This window comes from Triticum aestivum, chromosome 5B, assembly GCF_018294505.1.
Source record: "Triticum aestivum cultivar Chinese Spring chromosome 5B, IWGSC CS RefSeq v2.1, whole genome shotgun sequence".
Taxonomy (NCBI): domain Eukaryota; kingdom Viridiplantae; phylum Streptophyta; class Magnoliopsida; order Poales; family Poaceae; genus Triticum; species Triticum aestivum.
Genome location: NC_057807.1, coordinates 143,935,606 through 143,956,066, shown reverse-complemented (window position 1 = coordinate 143,956,066; position 20,461 = coordinate 143,935,606). Strand labels below are relative to the sequence as shown.

Sequence of the window (20,461 nt, the reverse complement as noted above, 5' to 3'; positions counted from 1 at the left end):
GCAGTACTGCCGCGGATCCTGAGTGGTAGTACCGCTCCAAAGCTGTACTACTGCGACTCCTGAGCGGTAGTACCGCTCCGGACCAAAATCCCGTGTTTTGCTCAGCGGATGTAGGCACGGAAGTATTTTTTTAGTACCGCTCGCAAGCAGTAGTACCGCTACCATTTGCGGTAGTACTGTGAGGTCGAGCGGTAGTACCGCTCCGGTGGTTCTACTGGCCTTTTGCCTCCTCGCTGTTGTTTTTCAAAGGGGAACTACCGCCCTAGCGGTAGTACCGCTCTATGCGGGCTGTGATCATAACGGTTGGATTTTCCCCCACCTATAAAAGGGGGTCTTCTTCCCCATTGAACCTTATCCTTTGAGCTTGTGTTCTTCCCCCATTGTTGACCTTCTTCGAGCTTGCTAACTCTCAATCCCTCCCTGGATTCTTGCTAGTTTTTGAGGGAAAAGAGAGAGGAGATCTAGATCCACATTTCCACCAATCACTTTCTCCTCTATGTGAGGGGAACCCCTTGGATCTAGATCTTGGAGTTCTTGGTGTTCTCCATCTTTTTCTTCCTCTCATCTTCCTCCCTAGCATTAGTTGCTTTGGTGGGATTTGAGAGAGAAGGACTTGGGCACTCCGTGTGCCCTTGCCATTGCATTTGGTGCATCGGTTTGAGTTCTCCACGGTGATACGTGGAAGTTACAAGTTGAGAAGCTTATTACTCTTGGGTGCTTGGGCGCCCTAGACGGTTGGTGTTGTTCAGAGCTCAATCATTGTGGTGTAAAGCTCCGGGCAAGCGTCGGGGTCTCCAATTAGGTTGTGGAAATCGCCCCGAGCATTTTGACGGGTACCGGTGACCGCCCCAAGGGTTGCCAAAGTGTATGGGTTTAGTGACCGCCCCAAGAGTTGCCAAAGTGTACGGGTTCGGTGACCGCCCTCAAGGGTCCCTTAGTGGAATCACGGCATCTTGCATTGTGCGGGGGCGTGAGGAGATTACGGTGGCCCTAGTGGCTTCTTGAGGAGCATTGTGCCTCCACACCGCTCCAAACGGAGATTAGCATTCGCAAGGGTGTGAACTTCGGGATACATCGTCGTCTCTGCGTGCCTCGGTTATCTCTTACCCGAGCCCTTTACTTATGCACTTTACTTTATGATAGCCATATTGTTTCTTGTCATATATCTTGCTATCACTTAGTTGCTTATCTTGCTTAGTATAAGTTGTTGGTGCTCATAGGTGAGCCTAGTTGTTGTAGTTTTTGTGCTTGACAAATTAACCGCTAGGTTTATTCCGCATTTGTTCAATCCTAAACCGTAATTATTTTAAAACGCCTATTCACCCCCCCTCTAGGCGACATCCACGATCTTACAGCATCGACAAGAGGATACCGGAGAGGATTCGATACAATTTGCACTTCAGTCTGTTGGAACCTCTGGAAACAGAGAAATGGCAGGGTATTTCGCAACAGCAACATCGTCAACGAGTGAGGAGCGGCCGATATAATCCATCAGGAAATCATGCTATGGGCATCGGCGAGAGGAAGAGGAGATCAATATGGTATAGGGTAGTAGCCTAGCGTGTGGAGTGGTGGGGCGGAGGTGCCTGCCGTGTGTGGCGGTGCATATCGTTTGTATTTCTTCTATATAAACCTCTCTCGTCTATAAAGCTAAGGCACGCAATTTGCGTACTCCCGAAAAAAACGTCTGTCACCTGCCTACGGCACCACGACAGCCGCCGCCAAAGGAAAATATGATGAATAACCTTTTCACTGAGCTCGTCTCCATCGCTAATATGCAGCTTCACGGACCTCCAAAATGACTTACCAAAGGCGTATCCATTACAGTTGAAAGAATTTGGCCGGGTAGCACCCAGATAAGCCATCAAACTTCAGATCTGGCACCCCCTGCACGACTAAGATACCGGAGGAGGAAACCATACCCAACACATGATCCGTCTTCCACATACCGTTGAGGCAAACCACTATTTGCATCCGCTTCTTAACTAGGAGTACATCCCAAGCTTCGCGCCGACACCGAGGACACAAGTCCAGCATAAAAGATGCTGCCATCGTCTTCGTTTGAACAGATTAGTACCTAAATCCATCACCAACCATAGAGTTTATTGCCTTGCCGGAAAGAATTTAGAACTCTTTTATCCGGTGTCACTGTTTCAGTCGTTAAAGCGAAGACGTCGAACGAACCAAAATTTAAACTACTAGACCCGAAAACCTAAAACCACAATATCCGCACGCGCCGGATCCGACGACTCCCTCGTCGTGGATGATCGAGAGAGCCACCGGAGCATGACCCTGAGCGATCGTACTGTATTTTGCATTGCTCGCATTGCACGGGCAAAGAGCAGTAAAGCTGAATCTTACGAAGCTAAAAAAAGAAAACTGAATCTTACGAATACGAAGTCCCACTGCCACTGTACCCGTGACGAGGTGGTGCTGCTAAGGACACGCGCGCGCGTACACGCGAACAGCATTGTCACGAGCACAACCGACGGCCATGGCGAGCGGCGACCCGAAGCCGGACGAAAACTACTCCTCCGATGGCGGTGACACCACCGACGCCGAGTCCTCCGACGAGTCCCCGCATCAGCCGCGGAGGCCCCCCCGCGCCAACCCCATCCTGACGCGCCTCTCCGTGTCGCGGAATCCGAGCCCGCTCTCTGCCGCCACCGCGGCGCCTGGGGTCTGCCTCCTCCGCTTCGCCTGGGAGTCGGCCGCCGGTTCCCTCGTCGGCGCCGTCGTTGGATATGGTAACACCCCGTCCCTCCACCTCCTCGTTCGGCTCGACACGTCCGTTAGGGTTAGGGCTCTGCGATCTTTGGTCCTGGCTGGCTCCCTTTCTATTCTAGGCCTCTCGTAATTTGATAAGGTTTTGATTATATTCGATAAGGTTATGTCTTAAGGTGTTTGTCTAATCTGTGGTGTGCAATTGAGCTCTTAGTACTGATCGTCCACACGGTCTATAGTTAGTGTCATTCATAAGGCACTTAATTGTGGTTTTTCTTTGTTAGATTCGCAGTATACTGTGCCAGTGTTGAGGACATTTAGGAGATTAGGCTCAATTGCGGCACACAGTGTGTTGTTTGGGTTTCATGCAGCTGATTATAATTACATGTTCAGGATAGTTGAACTTGTAGCAATTTTGTTGAATTTGTGTGACACTGGCACCAAGGATCGTGGAGTAAATTGTTGATGGATTTTACAGTTAACCGCAAATAATTATTCCTCATGAAAAATCACGTGGTTACTTAGATTGAAACATGTGCGGAATTTCTCAGAAATGTTGGCAAAACCAATTTTTTTGTGCTCCGTTTATACTTGATTTAAGGCCTGGCTGCATGCATCCGTACCTATCTGGAAGCTGCAGTATGTGTTTATTCCTTGCAATAAAATAAAATTACTTGCTAATGCTGCCAAATGAAAAAATTGTGACAGAACATGTGCGGGTTTTCTTAGGAAATTTGGTAGATAACTTTCTTTTGGCTCATACGAACATACCAAACTGGATATGGACACACTTTCAACTCATATGTTTACTGTGTGTTTGTGTTGTGTTCATACAACTTGTTATGGACTAAGAACTAAAGTGAAAGCAACTCCTAAAGAAACAATGGAGTTACACACCTAGCTCAGTTTTTGGTTGCTAATCTGTTACTAGTGGTTTGGGCACAGAAATAGGTTCACGCACACGCCTAATTTTGGAATACAATATTTGGATTTTGTGTCTCACTGTCATCAATAGAAGTTTTTGGATGCCCAAAATCCAAAACATGTCAATTGTCAAATCTGTTTCACCTAGACCTGGTGATTAATTGGTACTCCCTCTGTCCCATAATATAAGAACGTTTTTGACACTACACTAGTGTCAAAAACGTTCTTATATTATGGGACGGAGGGAGTAGATTAGATGGTCCCGACGTTGCATTCTCATGCAGGATCTTTCTTAGTAAATAAAGGAGGCATGCATGGAGCTTGGCGGCGTCTGCTATCATGTTAAGTTGCTCGACATGCATGGGTGATACTTAACTACTGGTCTAATTTTTTATAAATAAACCAATTACTGCTTTGTGCACTCCACCACTGACAGTCAGGCTGAGGCCCAATGAACCCATCACCAACTAAATGCCGCCTTAATTTGCGGATAACAAAAATAGCCTATCTAGCTACGGCCGTTACCACCTTGAGTATAACAACGTAGATCTTTTATGGAATATGGTAGTGAATCTGGTGGTCATGTCAAATCAATTCAATTATTTAATGCTACCTGTAAATTGGAATTGGTTCAGCCTTGTATGTTCATTGTGCACAATATTTTTGTTTGGCATACGTGCTGTCAGGCTGCCCTGCTGTGTATCATCCTTCTATTCAAAACACAACAATTATCTCTTTGTTATGTTAACTATATCTGGTGACCTTTTAGGAAAAGGTTTGGTCACTACAAAAGGGTTTAAAGGCTCATTTGCTGACGCTGCCTCTTCTGCTAAGGTATGATGATACATAGTTCATTGTTGGATACCAATGTTCATTTCATTTGTAATAGATTTTTCTCTGTTAACCATCATATTAAGAATTCTTTCTGTTGTTCTAGATATTTGCTGTTCTTGCCGGCGTTCAAAGCTTGGTTTCTTGCTCTTTGAGAAAGCTACGTGGCAAAGATGACGGTCTGTCTTTGATGCCCCCTTTAAGATTGGGGCTGCTAGCCTGCTACCTTTTTTGAAGTACTTAGGGTGTATAAAATTAAAATGACAAGGATGACCATTGACTTGTGGATCTTTTGTCTGCAGTTATTAACGCAGGAGTTGCAGGCTGTTGCACTGGCCTTGCTTTGAGTTTTCCAGGTAAAGTTATAGCAATGCAATTAATAGCTGGAACTATCTAAATTTACACGTTGTTCCTGGATACCTTGCCCAAAGACTATGGTTTTGACATAGATTTATGTAGTTTAACAATAAGAGTGAGAATGATTTGCCTGTTTTGTTCTAGTTGCCTAGTGTGGTTATTTGGATAAAAATCTTACCTGATTGGCAACCCCAGTGTTGGCTGCAAACGTGTGCTAGTGTCATGGTGGTTTCTGGACTTAGGATTTGTTTTGAGAGCACACATAGCCTTTTAGGTCGTGGTTAGATATCTCGCATCAGTTGCAAGTTTTATCAGGCTAAAAAATTGATCGTTTTGAATTCTCCATCAGTTGCTCACTTGCTTCTGTAATCTCTCGTGGTTTACCGCATGTTGCTAATGATTTCCGAATTAGTTTGCTGTTACATGACATATTTTCTTAGTTCTTACAGTTTTGATGTCATAGCTTTTTATTTTGTCTCCTTGGTTTGCCTTGCCCCCTTGGGTCCATTTATGTATGCACAATTGCTGGCATGGAGGGTAAAGCACGAACCACAAGTACATGGCTGAACGATACATGATGGTGAGTAAGCCCTCAAACAAAGTAGAACATAGAAAAGAACGGACAACATACATCGGATGGAAACACACGACAAAGATGAGCAAGAATACAGGAGGGCCTGAAGACAACACCACTCCACGACCAACGATAGGCAACGCCCTCAAGAAGGAAATGGTGCAAAGCGTCATCGTCACCGATGGAATGAACAAAGGTTTTCACTTGGAACCCTGGTAGGGGGAAATTGTGACAACGTCCTCAAGAGGAAAGTAGCACCCAAGGACGCCGTCGCCGCCGGCGACGAAGCATAAGGCTTTCACCCGGTTGATACCCTGAGGCACGAAGAAGTAACAAAGACAGCCGATGCTACGAAGCCGGGATCTCCATAACCATATCCCTTCGCTGCCACAACAGAGAAGACACCAAGGCCACCCATCGCAACACCTCTCGCCGCCCACACGACCAAGAAGCAGAACCACCATTGTGCCACCCGTAGACCCGTCGGAGAGCCTACCGAGTAGCCCGCCACCTGAGGTCGCCGCCCCGGCATCCCTGTCCAAACCTCTCATCGATGGCATAACATGTGGCCGCCGCCGACCGAAAGGAAGAAGACACCTCCCCACCTACCCTTTGGGTCCCACCACAAGGTCGGCTGGAAGGGGGCCATAGCCGGGCAGCTTGCCGCCACGGCTGCCCAACGAATTGCTCGTCCTGGGGGACACCCAACCCCTGCACCTGGGCTCGCATGCCAGCACTTGCCGGCAGAACCTCCGGAGGGAGCGGCAGCCAGCGCCCCGTCAAGATTCGGCTCCTCCAGATCTCAACAGGGAGCTGCCTAGGAACCGGCACTTCCAGTCGCCGGGCAGCCTCGGCATCGCCAGCCGCATCATCCTCTGAGACCCCACTGTAACCCGCCTAGGGCCACCAACTCACACGCCCTGCGTGCCCGTAGGGAAAGGCAAAGCCTCGGCAGCCGCCGTGACCGAGCACTGTTGGGCCGCCATTGTCGCCAGCCACTGCCGTCCTAGGCACAACAGAAGCCACCGGCCCTAGCCGCTACCGAACGCTAGATCTGGGCAGAGCCTAGGTCGCCGCCATGGCCACCACGAGCGCGCCCCACCGCCTAGAAGCCAACCATGCCGCTGAAGACACTAAGGGTGTGTTTTGAAGAATCAAGTGGAATGGAATGTAATGGTTCCATCTCTGTATTTGGTATGAATAATGAGGTGGAATGAAACGGTTACATCTCCGTGTTTGGTTGATGGAATGGAATGAGAAGTGTTCAAATTAGTGTTTGCTTTTCTGGCTATATATGCAACATTAATTGTATTTTTAGAAGCACTTTATTTAATTTCAAAACAATGTTTTATTTTCTTTTCATCACCAACAATTTATTTTTTGCTTCACACAGTCATGCCAAATAAATAACATCAATAGTCTATACACAATCATATTTCACTAACAAATTTAGAAAGAATCATCAATAAATGGTCCACATTATGCACAAATTTATAGTAGTTGCAAAGGCAAGAACAAGCATGTACAAATTCCCATTTAGGATCACTAGTCTAGCAAACACACAAATTTACAGTAGTTGCAAAAGGAAAGAACAAGCATGTACAAATTTCCATTTAGGATCACTAGTCTAGCAAACACACAAGGGAGAGAGGACGATGGACCAGAGCCTGATTCTCTTCCGTGGTGTAGCCGTCGCCTGCCAATTCCTCATGTTGTGCCACTCAACAAATCAAGACGTGCAGTGCCTGGCTGCCGCCCAGCAGGTGAGGCCGCCACCTGCAACCACCAGCCACTGCCACAGCCCATGAGCTGCTGCTCCTGCTGCTGCCGCCGCTTTGCCCAAGCTGGCCACTACAGCTGCCGCCCAGCTGCTTGATCGTCGCCACGCTTGTACCTAGCCGCCGCTGCTAGGTCACCGCCCGCTGCTGCTGCACGCCATCACAGAGGAGAGACGAGGGGGAGGCTGGGGACAGCTGTTGCCGGAGAGGGAGAGAGGTGTGAGTGCTCGCCGTTGTCGCAGATCCAGAGAGGGAGAGACGCTGAAACGAGTGTTCCGCTTGGTCCGCTTGACAAGGTTGTCAGAATCGTGATTTTGAATCTGATCGGAGCTCCGATGGTAGGATCGCCAGTCATAGAATCTTAGCTATTAGGATCGTAGAAACGTAGATTTTACTAACCAAAATCGTAGAATCAAAGGGGCTAGTTTGGATCATAAAGTCATATAACAGAATCGCGATTCTGACAACCTTGCCGCTTGATTTGGAGGCATCGCTTGGTTCGGCATAATCAGGGAATATGCCATTCCCTGTTCCTTCGACAGATCAAACACTGGAATGGGCCTTGGGTGCGGAACCGACCCATTTCATTCCACTTGGTGACCCCAACCAAACACACCTTGAGCGGCGCCGCCGCACCGCGGAAGACACCGAGCGGCAGCACCATGACCCTTGAAATCGCAGCGCCCTGGCCCACGCGTGAGGAGGTGAGAAGCCCTGCCGCCGCCGGGCTTCGCTCGGTTGTGCCCTTTGGCGGCAGCAGGGGAGGAGCCCAGTGGCTAGGGTTCCCTCCCCGTCGCCTACGGGAGCGACGCGGGAGGGAGGAGGAAAAAACAGTTCTTCCTTATTGTATCATCTCTGGCATGTAGATTAACTCATGCATACCAGTGATCATTGTACAGATATATATTTGCTGTTGGTTGTTCATTTATTGTACGGATATAAATTGAGAAGTCCCTCACCAATTGTGCTGAGAATACAACTTCTCTTTGTGCTTTTTGTAGGGAGTGGGGCAAGAGTTAGTGTTTCTGTTTTCGCTCCTGTAGCATAAATAAACTGCTTCGTATGTATTGATCCCCTCAGTACCATATTTTCTGCTGTCTGTTGCAGGTGCACCGCAAACTCTGATTCAGAGCTGTCTGGCCTTTGGAACTTTCTCGTACATCATAGAAAAGCTCAATAGGCAGCAACCTGCGCTTGCGCTACCGTCAGCTGCTGGCCTGAAGGATGTGAAGGCTGGCCCGAGTGTTCTTCCCCCCTTCACGCTTAACATGCCGCACGATGCGATGGAAGGTTTCTCTTCGTTTCAAAACTTTTTGTCAAAGTTCCGAGAAAGCTGAAGGACCTGGGGGCATGATACTTTGATATCTGTCCATGCAAATGCATCGAGCTGAGCTTTTTTGTTTCCAGTTTAGTGTATCGCGAAGGATGATCATTCTACTCTGCCTTTGAACGTTTCGCAAGTTACCCTCCAGAAGGAAAGCAGCTTAGCTGGTGTCCAACCTGATGAATAATCGTGCATAACCTGGGCAGCAGATTGCCTGAACCTTTGTGATAGTCCTTTGCTAGCGAATTCTTGTATATGACGGACGGGTACTCAGTAATGTTTCATCAGGTCTCAGAATAAGACTAGACTGATAATTTTCAAGGATTGTCTTTTTATTTAAAATTTTCTCAAGAGTACGCAACTGCATATATACCATTGTTTTAGTTTTTTGTAAGGTGCGGGGTATGGATTGCTCTCGATCAAGGTAGCTAAAGAGGAAATCGACAGTATTATCTCAGGTACACGACCTAGGGTTACAAGAATGGGGAATTGAGAGTAGGTAGCCGCTGTAGTCGATTCCGCCTGATCCACTGGATGCGTCGCTCCCTGGTGCCGCTGCCTTAAGTAGCTGGGGTAGCCCGTGGGAGTCACCGCGCCCACATCGGCCCAGTGATGCGCGTGTTGGGCCGTCTGTCCCATGCGGGCCTTGGGCTGGGTGGCGAGCTGGTCGAGCCACCCGTGCTGGTACCGGCCATGTCAGCACGCCCGCTGGAGACCTGTGGTGTAGGGGCGCTGACATCCCCCCCTCCTTGCGAGGAGGCTTGCCCCCAAGCCTCTGCAACCGGAAACCTGGCTTGAAGAGCCAACTTGTCCTCCCAGGTGTCTGGCAGGGCTGATGTGTCGGACCAACGAATGAGTACTTGCTCAATCATCGATCCATTCTTCTGTCGCCATCTCTGCAGTAAGACTGCAACAGGTACCACCGGTATATCAGAATGAGTTGGTAGAGTAACAGAAGATGTCATACCCGGGGTGAGGCAGTGGCGCAATTGTGAAACGTGGAACACAGGGTGCACTTTGGAGTGCGCCGGGAGGTCCAGCTTGTAAGCGACCTCGTTGATCTTAGCAGTAATCTTGAAGGGGCTGAAGAACTTGAATGATAACTTGTGTTTGGCGCGACGAGCCACCGAAGTTTGAATGTATGGCTGTAATTTGAGGTACATCGAGCTGAGAATGTTCGAGGGGATCGTTTCTTGTCTGCCTGGGCTTTCATGTGCTGTCGCGCTCGATGAAGATGTTGCTGGAGCAGATCTTGAATAACTGCTCTCTCATCGAGCCATGCTTGCAAAGCCGGAACCGTGCATTCACTGGCTGCTGTGATTCCCCAATGCCTTGGTTCGTGGCCAAACATTGCTTTGAATGGTGACATACCTATGCTGGAGTGGAAAGAGGAGTTGTACCAGAATTGAGCTAGGGGAATCCAGTGGCTCCAGCGTTGCGGGCATGCATGTACGAAGCAGCGAAGGTAAGTTTCCACGCACTGATTGACGCGCTCTGTTTGGCCATCCGTCTAAGGGTGGTTAGCGGTGCTCATTCTCAATTCTGTACCTGCATACTTGAACAGCTCTCTCCAGAACAGACTAGTGAACACTGGATCACGGTCAGAGACAATTGCGCTAGGAAATCCATGCACTCGGTAGATGTTGTGCATATAAAGCAGGGCCACTTTGGATGCGGTGTATGGATGTGCCAAAGGAATGAAATAGGCAAACTTAGTGCGCTTATCAACAATTACCAGAGACAGTTGAACTTGCCAGATTGAGGAAGGCCGTCGACGAAATCCATAGAAATCATTTCCCAAGGCTGCTGCGGGATGGGCAAGGGTTCCAGTAGGCCTGGCGAGGCTGATCGGTCCGGCTTGGCTTGCTGACAAGTGGGACAGCAACGCACGTACTGCTGAACATGAATCTTCATCTTTGGCCACGCAAAGAGACGACGAACTCGCCGAAAGGTAGCTGGGAAGCCGGAGTGGCCACCCATAGGGCTGTCATGGAAAGCCGCCAGAATCTGCTGCTGCAGTGAACTGGAACCTCCCAACCAAATGCGTCCCTGGAATCTCAAAATGCCATTCTGGAGAGTGAAACGGCCTTTTGGATCCTCGCGTATGGCCAATTGCTCGAGCAGTTTCTGGGCTTGCGGGTTACAGTTGTAACTGTTGATGACGTCCTGGAGCCAGCTGGGACGGCACGACATGACTGTGAATAGTGTTGTTTGTGACTTGGCACGCGACAGTGCATCAGCCGCTGTGTTCTCTGTCCCTTTCTTGTACCTGATGATGTAGCGAAGGCCGAGCAGCTTGGTAAATGCCCGTTGCTGCCAAGGTGTGGTGAGACGCTGTTCCTCGAGATGGACTAGGCTCTTCTGGTCTGTGTGAATGATGAATTCGTTGTGCTGCAAGTATGGTCGCCATTGATCCACCGCGACTACAATAGCTAGGTACTCCTTCTCGTAGGTGGAGAGCCCTTGGTAGCGAGGGCTTAAACTTTTGCTCATGTACGCAATAGGGTGGCCCTCTTGCTGCAGTACTGCCCCAATCCCTCGCTCGCACGCATCTGTTTCAATGACAAATGGCCGACTGAAGTCAGGCAGGGCCAGAACTGGTGCCGAAATGAGCTGCTGTTTTAACAAAGTGAATGCTTGCTCTGTGTTGTTAGTCCAGACAAACGGATTGCCCTTCTTCAACAAGTTGAACAGGGGACGTGCGATGATCCCGAAACCACGAACAAATCTGCGGTAATACCCTGCGAGACCCAGGAAACGACGCACTTCCTTGGCATCTTGGGGTACGGGCCATGCTTGCACTGCTTGGATCTTGCTCGGGTCCGTGGATACCCCTTTGTTGGGGAACGTTGCAGAAAATAAAAAAAATTCCTACGGTTTCACCAAGATCCATCTATGAGTTCATCTAAGCAACGAGTCATGGGAGAGAGATTGCATCTACATACCACTTGTAGATCGCGAGCGGAAGCGTTCACTAGAACGTGTTGATGGAGTCGTACTCGCCGTGATCCAAATCACCGATGACCGAGTGCCGAACGGACGGCACCTCCGCGTTCAACACACGTACGGAGCGGATGACGTCTCCTCCTTCTTGATCCAGCAAGGGGGAAGGAGAGGTTGAGGAAGATGGCTCCAGCAGCAGCACGACGGCGTGGTGTTGGTGGAGAAGCAGCACTCCGGCAGGGCTTCGCCAAGCACGTGACGGAGGAGGAGAGGTGTAGCAGGAGAGAGGGAGGCGCCAAGATGCAAGGGTGCGGCTGCCCCCTCCCTTCCCCCTTTATATATAGGCCCCTGGGGGGGGGGGGCGCCGGCCCTTGGAGATCTGATCTCCCAAGGGGGGCGGCGGCCAGGGGGTGGAGTACCCCCCAAGGCAAGTGGGGCGCCCCCCCTACCCTAGGGTTTCAACCCTAGGCGCAGGGGGTGGGCCTAGGGGGGCGCACCAGCCCACTATGGGCTGGTTCCCCTTCCCACTTCAGCCCATGGGGCCCTCCGGGATGGGTGGCCCCACCCAGTGGACCCCGGGACCCATCCGGTGGTCCCGGTACAATACCGGTGACCCCCGAATCTTTCCCGATGGCCGAAACTGCACTTCCTATATATAATTCTTTACCTCCGGACCATTCCGGAACTCCTCGTGATGTTTGGGATCTCATCCGGGACTCCGAACAACTTTCGATAATCACATACAAGTCTTCCTAATAACCCTAGCGTCACCGAACCTTAAGTGTGTAGACCCTACGGGTTCGGGAGACATGCAGACATGACCGAGACGGCTCTCCGGTCAATAACCAACAGCGGGATCTGGATACCCATGTTGGCTCCCACATGCTCCTCGATGATGTCATTGGATGAACCACGATGTCGAGGATTCAATCAACCCCGTATACAATTCCCTTTGTCAATCGGTACGTTACATGCCCGAGACTCAATCGTCGGTATCCCAATACCTCGTTCAGCCTCGTTACCGGCAAGTCACTTTACTCGTACCGTAATGCATGATCCCGTGACCAAACACTTGGTCACTTTGAGCTCATTATGATGATGCATTACCGAGTGGGCCCAGAGATACCTCTCCGTCATACGGAGTGACAAATCCCAGTCTCGATCCGTGTCAACCCAACAGCTACTTTCGGAGATACCTGTAATGCACCTTTATAGTCACCCAGTTACGTTGTGACGTTTGATACACCCAAGGTACTCTTACGGTATCCCGGAGTTACACGATCTCATGGTCGAAGGAAGAGATACTTGACACTGGCAAAGCTCTAGCAAAACGAACTACACGATCTTTTATGCTATGCTTAGGATTGGGTCTTGTCCATCACATCATTCTCCTAATGATGTGATCCCGTTATCAATGACATCCAATGTCCATAGTCAGGAAACCATGACTATCTGTTGATCACAACGAGCTGGTCAACTAGAGGCTCACCAGGGACATATTGTGGTCTAAGTATTCACACGTGTATTACGATTTCCGGATAATACAGTTACAGCATGAATAAAAGACATTTATCATGAACATTGAAATATAATAATACTTTTATTATTGCCTCTAGGGCATATTTCCAACAGTCTCCCACTTGCACTAGAGTCACTAATCTAGTTACATTATGATGAATCGAACACCCATAGAGTTCTGGTGTTGATCATGTTTTGCACGCGAGAGAGGTTTGTCAGCGGATCTGCAACATTCAGATCCGTGTGCACTTTGCAAATCTCTATGTCTCCATCTTGAACATTTTCACGGATGGAGTTGAAACGACGCTTGATGTGCCTGGTCTTCTTGTGAAACCTGGGCTCCTTGGCGAGGGCAATAGCTCCAGTGTTGTCACAGAAGAGTTTGATCGGCCCCGACGCATTGGGTATGACTCCTAGGTCGGTGATGAACTCCTTCACCCAAATCGCTTCATGCGCTGCCTCCGAGGCTGCCATGTACTCCGCTTCACACATAGATCCCGCCACGACGCTCTGCTTGCAGCTGCACCAGCTTACTGCTCCACCATTCAACATATACACGTATCCGGTTTGTGACTTAGAGTCATCCAGATCTGAGTCGAAGCTAGCGTCGACGTAACCCTTTACGACGAGCTCTTCGTCTCCTCCATAAACGAGAAACATGTCCTTCGTCCTTTTCAGGTACTTCAGGATATTCTTGACCGCTGTCCAGTGTTCCTTGCCGGGATTACTTTGGTATCTTGCTACCAAACTTACGGCAAGGTTTACATCGGGTCTGGTACACAGCATGGCATACATAATAGATCCTATGGCTGAAGCATAGGGGATGACACTCATCTCTTCTTTATCTTTTGCCGTGGTCGGTGACTGAGCCGAGCTCAGTCTCACACCTTGTAACATAGGCAAGAACCCCTTCTTGGACTGATCCATTTTGAACCTCTTCAAAATCTTATCAAGGTATGTGCTTTGTGAAAGACCTATGAGGCGTCTCGATCTATCTCTATAGATCTTGATGCCTAATATATAAACAGCTTCTCCAAGGTCCTTCATTGAAAAACACTTATTCAAGTAGGCCTTAACGCTGTCCAGAAATTCTATATCATTTCCCATCAAAAGTATGTCATCTACATATAATATGAGAAATGCTACAGAGCTCCCACTCACTTTCTTGTAAACGCAGGCTTCTCCATAAGTCTGCATAAACCCAAACGCTTTGATCATCTCATCAAAGCGAATGTTCCAACTCCGAGATGCTTGCACCAGTCCATAAATGGATCGCTGGAGCTTGCATACTTTGTTAGCATTCTTAGGATCGACAAAACCTTCTGGCTGCATCATATACAGTTCTTCCTTAAGATGCCCGTTAAGGAATGCCGTTTTGACGTCCATCTGCCATATCTCATAATCATAGTATGCGGCAATTGCTAACATGATTCGGACGGACTTCAGATTCGCTACGGGAGAGAATGTCTCATCGTAGCCATTCTCTTGAACTTGTCGATAACCCTTAGCGACAAGTCAAGCTTTATAGATGGTAACATTACCATCCGCGTCCGTCTTCTTCTTAAAGATCCATTTGTTTTCTATCGCTCGCCGATCATCGGGCAAGTCTGTCAAAGTCCATACTTTGTTTTCATACATGGATTCTATCTCGGATTTCATGGCTTCAAGCCATTTGTTGGAATCCGGGCCCGCCATCGCTTCTTCATAGTTCAAAGGTTTATTGTTGTCTAACAATATGATTTCCAGGACAGGGTTGCCATACCACTCTGGTGCGGAACGTGTCCTTGTGGACCTACGAAGTTCAGCAGTAACTTGATCCGAAGTACCTTGATCATCATCATTGTTTTCCTCTTCAGTTGGTGTGGGCATCACAGGAACGGTTTCCTGCGCTGCGCCACTTTCCCGCTCAAGAGGTAGTACTTCATCGAGTTCTACTTTCCTCCCACTTACTTCTTTCGAGAGAAACTCTTTTTCCAGAAAGCATCCGTTCTTGGCAACAAAGATCTTGCCTTCGGATCTTAAGTAGAAGGTATACCCTACCGTTTCCTTAGGGTATCCTATGAATACGCATTTTTCCGACTTGGGTTTGAGCTTTTCAGGTTGAAGTTTCTTGACATAAGCATCGCATCCCCAAACTTTTAGAAACGACAGCTTAGGTTTCTTTCCAAACCATAATTCATACGGTGTCGTCTCAACGGATTTAGACGGTGCCCTATTTAAAGTGAATGTAGCTGTCTCTAGAGCGTATCCCCAAAATGATAGCGGTAAATCGGTAAGAGACATCATAGACCGCACCATATCCAATAGGGTGCGATTACGACGTTCGGACACACCGTTTCGCTGAGGTGTTCCAGGCGGCGTGAGTTGTGAAACGATTCCACATTTCCTTAAGTGTGTACCAAATTCGTGACTTAAGTATTCTCCTCCACGATCTGATCGTAAGAATTTTATCTTTCGGTCACGTTGATTCTCTACCTCATTCTGAAATTCCTTGAACTTTTCAAAGGTCTTAGACTTGTGTTTCATTAAGTAGACATACCCATATCTACTCAAGTCATCAGTGAGAGTGAGAACATAACGATATCCTCCGCGAGCCTCAACGCTCATTGGACCGCACACATCGATATGTATGATTTCCAACAAGTTGGTTGCTCGCTCCATTGTTCCGGAGAACGGAGTCTTGGTCATTTTGCCCAAAAGGCATGGTTCGCACGTGTCAAACGATTCATAATCAAGAGACTCTAAAAGTCCATCAGCATGGAGCTTCTTCATGCGCTTGACACCAATGTGACCAAGGCGGCAGTGCCACAAGTATGTGGGACTATCGTTATCAACTTTAAATCTTTTGGCATCTACACTATGAACATGTGTAATATTACGCTCGAGATTCATTAAGAATAAACCATTGACCATCGGAGCATGACCATAAAACATATCTCTCATATAAATCGAACAACCATTATTCTCAGACTTAAATGAGTAGCCATCTCGTATTAAACGAGATCCAGATACAATGTTCATGCTCAAACTTGGCACTAAATAACAATTATTAAGGTTCAAAACTAATCCCGTAGGTAAATGTAGAGGCAGCGTGCCGACGGCGATCACATCGACTCTGGAACCATTCCCGACGCGCATCGTCACCTCGTCCTTCGCCAGTCTCCGTTTATTCCGCAGCTCCTGTTGTGAGTTACAAATATGAGCAACGTCACCGGTATCAAATACCCAGGAGTTACTACGAGTACTGGTAAGGTACACATCAATCACATGTATATCAAATATACCTTTGGTGTTGCCGGCCTTCTTATCCGCTAAGTATTTGGGGCAGTTCCGCTTCCAGTGACCCTTCCCCTTGCAATAAAAGCACTCAGTCTCAGGCTTAGGTCCATTCTTTGACTTCTTCCCGGTAACTGGCTTACCAGGTGCGGCAACATCTTTGCCGTCCTTCTTGAAGTTCTTCTTACCCTTGCCCTTCTTGAACTTAGTGGTCTTATTGACCATCAACACTTGATGTTCTTTCTTGATTTCAGCCTCTGCTGACTTCAGCATGGAGAACACTTCAGGAATGGTCTTTTCCATCCCCTGCATGTTGTAGTTCATCACAAAGCTCTTGTAGCTTGGTGGGAGCGACTGGAGGATTCTGTCAATGACCGCCTCATCTGGGAGGTTAATGTTCAGCTGGGTCATACGGTTGTGCAACCCAGACATCTTCAGGATGTGCTCACTGACAGAACTGTTTTCCTCCATCTTACAACTGTAGAACTTGTCGAAGACATCATATCTCTCGACCCGGGCATGAGCTTGAAAAACTAGTTTCAGCTCTTCGAACATCTCATATGCTCCGTGGTGCTCAAAACGCTTTTGGAGCCCCGGTTCTAAGCTGTAAAGCATGCCGCACTGAACGAGGGAGTAATCATCAGCACGAGACTGCCAAGCATTCATAATGTCTTGGTTCTCTGGGACGGGAGCATCACCTAGCGGTCCTTCTAGGACATATTGTTTCCTGGCAGCTATGAGGATGATCCTCAGGTTCCGGACCCAGTCCGTATAGTTGCTGCCATCATCTTTCAGCTTGGTTTTCTCTAGGAACGCGTTGAAGTTCATGTTGACATTAGCATTGGCCATTGATCTACAAGACATATTTGCAAAGGTTTTAGACTAAGTTCATGATAATAAAGTTCTAATCAAATTATGAACTCCCACTTAGATTAGACATCCCTCTAGTCATCTAAGTGTTACACGATCCGAGTCGACTAGCCCGTGTCCGATCATCACGTGAGACGGACTAGTCATCGTCGGTGAACATTCTCATGTTGATCGTATCTTCCATACGATTCATGTTCGACCTTTCGGTCTCCGTGTTCCGAGGCCATGTCTGCACATGCTAGGCTCGTCAAGTTAACCCTAAGTGTTTTCGCTGTGTAAAACTGTCTTACACCCGTTGTATGTAAACGTAAGAATCCATCACACCCGATCATCACGTGGTGCTTAGAAGCGACGAACTGTAGCAACGGTGCACAGTTAGGGGAGAACACTTCTTGAAAATTTTTGTAAGGGATCATCTTATTTACTACCGTCGTCCTAAGTAAACAAGATGCATAAACATAATAAACATCACATGCAATTATATAGTTGTGACATGATATGGCCAATATCATATAGCTCCATTGATCTTCATCTTCGGGGCTCCATGATCATCTTGTCACCGGCTTGACACCATGATCTCCATCATCATGATCTCCATCATCGTGTCTTCATGAAGTTGTCACGCCAACGACTACTTCTACTTCTATGACTAACGTTTAGCAATAAAGTGAAGTAGTTTACATGACGTTATTCAATGACACGCAGGTCATACAAAAAATAAAGACAACTCCTATGGCTCCTGCCGGTTGTCATACTCATCGACAGGCAAGTCGTGAATCCTATTACAAAGAACATGATCTCATACATCACAATTCATCATTCATCACAACTTCTGGCCATATCACATCACATGATCAATCGCTGCAAAAACAAGTTAGACGTCCTCTAATTTGTTGTTGCATCTTTTACGTGGCTGCAATTGGGTTCTAGCAAGAACGTTTTCTTACCTACGAATCACCACAACGTGATTTTGTCAACTTCTATTTACCCTTCATAAGGGCCCTGTTCATCGATTCCGCTCCAACTAAAGTGGGAGAGACAGACACCCGCCAGCCACCTTATGCAACTAGTGCATGTCAGTCGGTGGAACCGGTCTCACGTAAGCGTACGTGTAAGGTTGGTCCGGGCCGCTTCATCCCACAATACCGTTGAGCAAGAAAAGACTAGTAGAGGCAAGTAAGATGACAAAATCCACGCCCACAACAAAATTGTGTTCTACTCGTGCAAAGAGAACTACGCATAGACCTAGCTCATGATGCCACTATTGGGGAACGTTGCAGAAAATTAGAATTTTTCCTACGGTTTCACCAAGATCCATCTATGAGTTCATCTAAGAAACGAGTCAAGGGAGAGAGTTTGCATCTACATACCACTTGTAGATCGCGTGCGGAAGCTTGCAAGGTGATGATGTAGTCGTACTCGACGTGATTCGAATCACCGACGACCAAGTGCTGAACGGACAGCACCTCCGCATTCAACACACGTACGGGACGGGAAACGTCTCCTCCTTCTTGATCCAGCAAGGGGGAAGGAGAGGTTGAGGAAGACAGCTCCACCGGCAGCACGACGGCGTGGTGATGGTGGAGAGGCAGTACTCCGACAGGGCTTCGCCAAGCGTACAACGGAGGAGGAGAGGTGTTGGGGAGGGGAGGGCTGCGCCTTGGAGGGTGGTCCGGCTGCCCTCCCCTCACCCCTCTATTTATAGGGGGAAGGGAGAAGGGGGCCGCCCCCCGAGAACCCATCTAGGGGGGGGGGTGCGGCGGCCTAGGGGAGAGGGGAGAGGGTGGCTTGCCCCCCAAGTCAAGGGGGGCGCCCCCTCTAGGGTTCCCCCTCAACCCTAGGCGCATGGGCCCAAGGGAGGGGGGTGCGGCCAGCCCACCAGGGGCTGGCTCCCTGCCCCACGCAGCCCATGTGGCCCCCCGGGAGGGGTGGCCCCTCCCGGTGGACCCCCGGAACCCTTCCGGTGGCCCCGATACAATACCGGTATGACCCTGAAACTTCCCGGTGTCCGTTTGACAACTTCCCATATATAAATCTTTACCTCCGGACCCTTCCGGATCTCCTCGTGACGTCCAGGATCCCATCCGGGACTCCGAACAACATTCGGTAGTCACATACTAGTCTTCCTAATAACCCTAGCGTCACCGAACCTTAAGTGTGTATACCCTACGGGTTCGGGAGACATGCAGACATGACCGAGACGCTCTCAGTCAATAACCAACAGCGGGATCTGGATACCCATGATGGCTCCCACATGCTCCTCGATGTTGTCATCGGATGAACCACTATGTCGAGGATTCGATCAAACCCTGTATGCAATTCCCTTTGTCAATCGGTACGTTACTTGCCCGAGACTCGATCGTCGGTATCCCAATACCTTGTTCAATCTCGTTACCGGCAAGTCACTTTACTCGTACCGTAATGCATGATCCCGTGTCCAACACCTTGGTCACATTGAGCTCATTATGATGATGCATTACCGAGTGGGCCCAGAGATACCTCTCCGTCATACGGAGTGACAAATCCCAGTCTCGATCCGTGTCAACCCAACAGCTACTTTCGGAGATACCTGTAATGCACCTTTATAGTCACCCAGTTACATTGTGACGTTTGATACACCCAAGGTACTCTTACGGTATCCCGGAGTTACACGATCTCATGGTCGAAGGAAGAGATACTTGACACTGGCAAAGCTCTAGCAAAACGAACTACACGATCTTTTATGCTATGCTTAGGATTGGGTCTTGTCCATCACATCATTCTCCTAATGATGTGATCCCGTTATCAATGACATCCAATTTCCATAGTCAGGAAACCATGACTATCTGTTGATCACAACGAGCTGGTCAACTAGAGGCTCACCAGGGACATATTGTGGTCTAAGTATTCACACGTGTATTATGATTTCCGGATAATACAGTTACAGCATGAATAAAAGACATTTATCATGAACATTGAAATATAATAATACTTTTATTATTGCCTCTAGGGCATATTTCCAACAATGGGTGCTTCACCTAGCGGTTCATCTAGGACATATGCTTTCTTGGCTGCTATGAGGATGATCCTCAGGTTCCAGACCCAGTCCGAATAGTTGTTGCCATCATCTTCCAGCTTGGTTTTCTCTAGGAACACGTTGAAGTTCATGTTGACATGAGCGTTGGCCATTTGATCTACAAGACATATTTTGCAAAAGTTTTAGACTAAGTTCATGATAATTAAGTTCATCTAATCAAATTATTGAATGAACTCCCACTCAGATTGACATCCCTCTAGTCATCTAAGTGTTACACGATCCGAGTCGACTAGGCCGTGTCTGATCATCACGTGAGACGGACTAGT

General features: G+C 48.3%; 1 protein-coding gene across 2 annotated transcripts; it reads left to right on the top strand.

Moving 5' to 3' along the window:
* The first annotated feature begins 2,395 nt into the window (after window positions 1-2,395).
* Window positions 2,396-8,833, top strand: LOC123110865 (mitochondrial import inner membrane translocase subunit TIM22-3). 2 transcript variants are annotated; one of them, XM_044531493.1, is made up of 6 exons: window positions 2,396-2,747; window positions 4,418-4,482; window positions 4,586-4,658; window positions 4,782-4,835; window positions 8,296-8,478; window positions 8,596-8,833. In XM_044531493.1, exons 1-6 carry the CDS (start codon window positions 2,495-2,497, stop codon window positions 8,598-8,600), a joined length of 633 nt encoding a protein of 210 aa, XP_044387428.1. In that variant the 5' UTR covers window positions 2,396-2,494; the 3' UTR covers window positions 8,601-8,833. The 2 variants fall into 2 exon arrangements, with proteins under 2 accessions (XP_044387428.1, XP_044387427.1); XM_044531492.1 differs by having other exon boundaries at window positions 2,398-2,747; window positions 8,296-8,833.
* The last annotated feature ends 11,628 nt before the right edge of the window (window positions 8,834-20,461 follow it).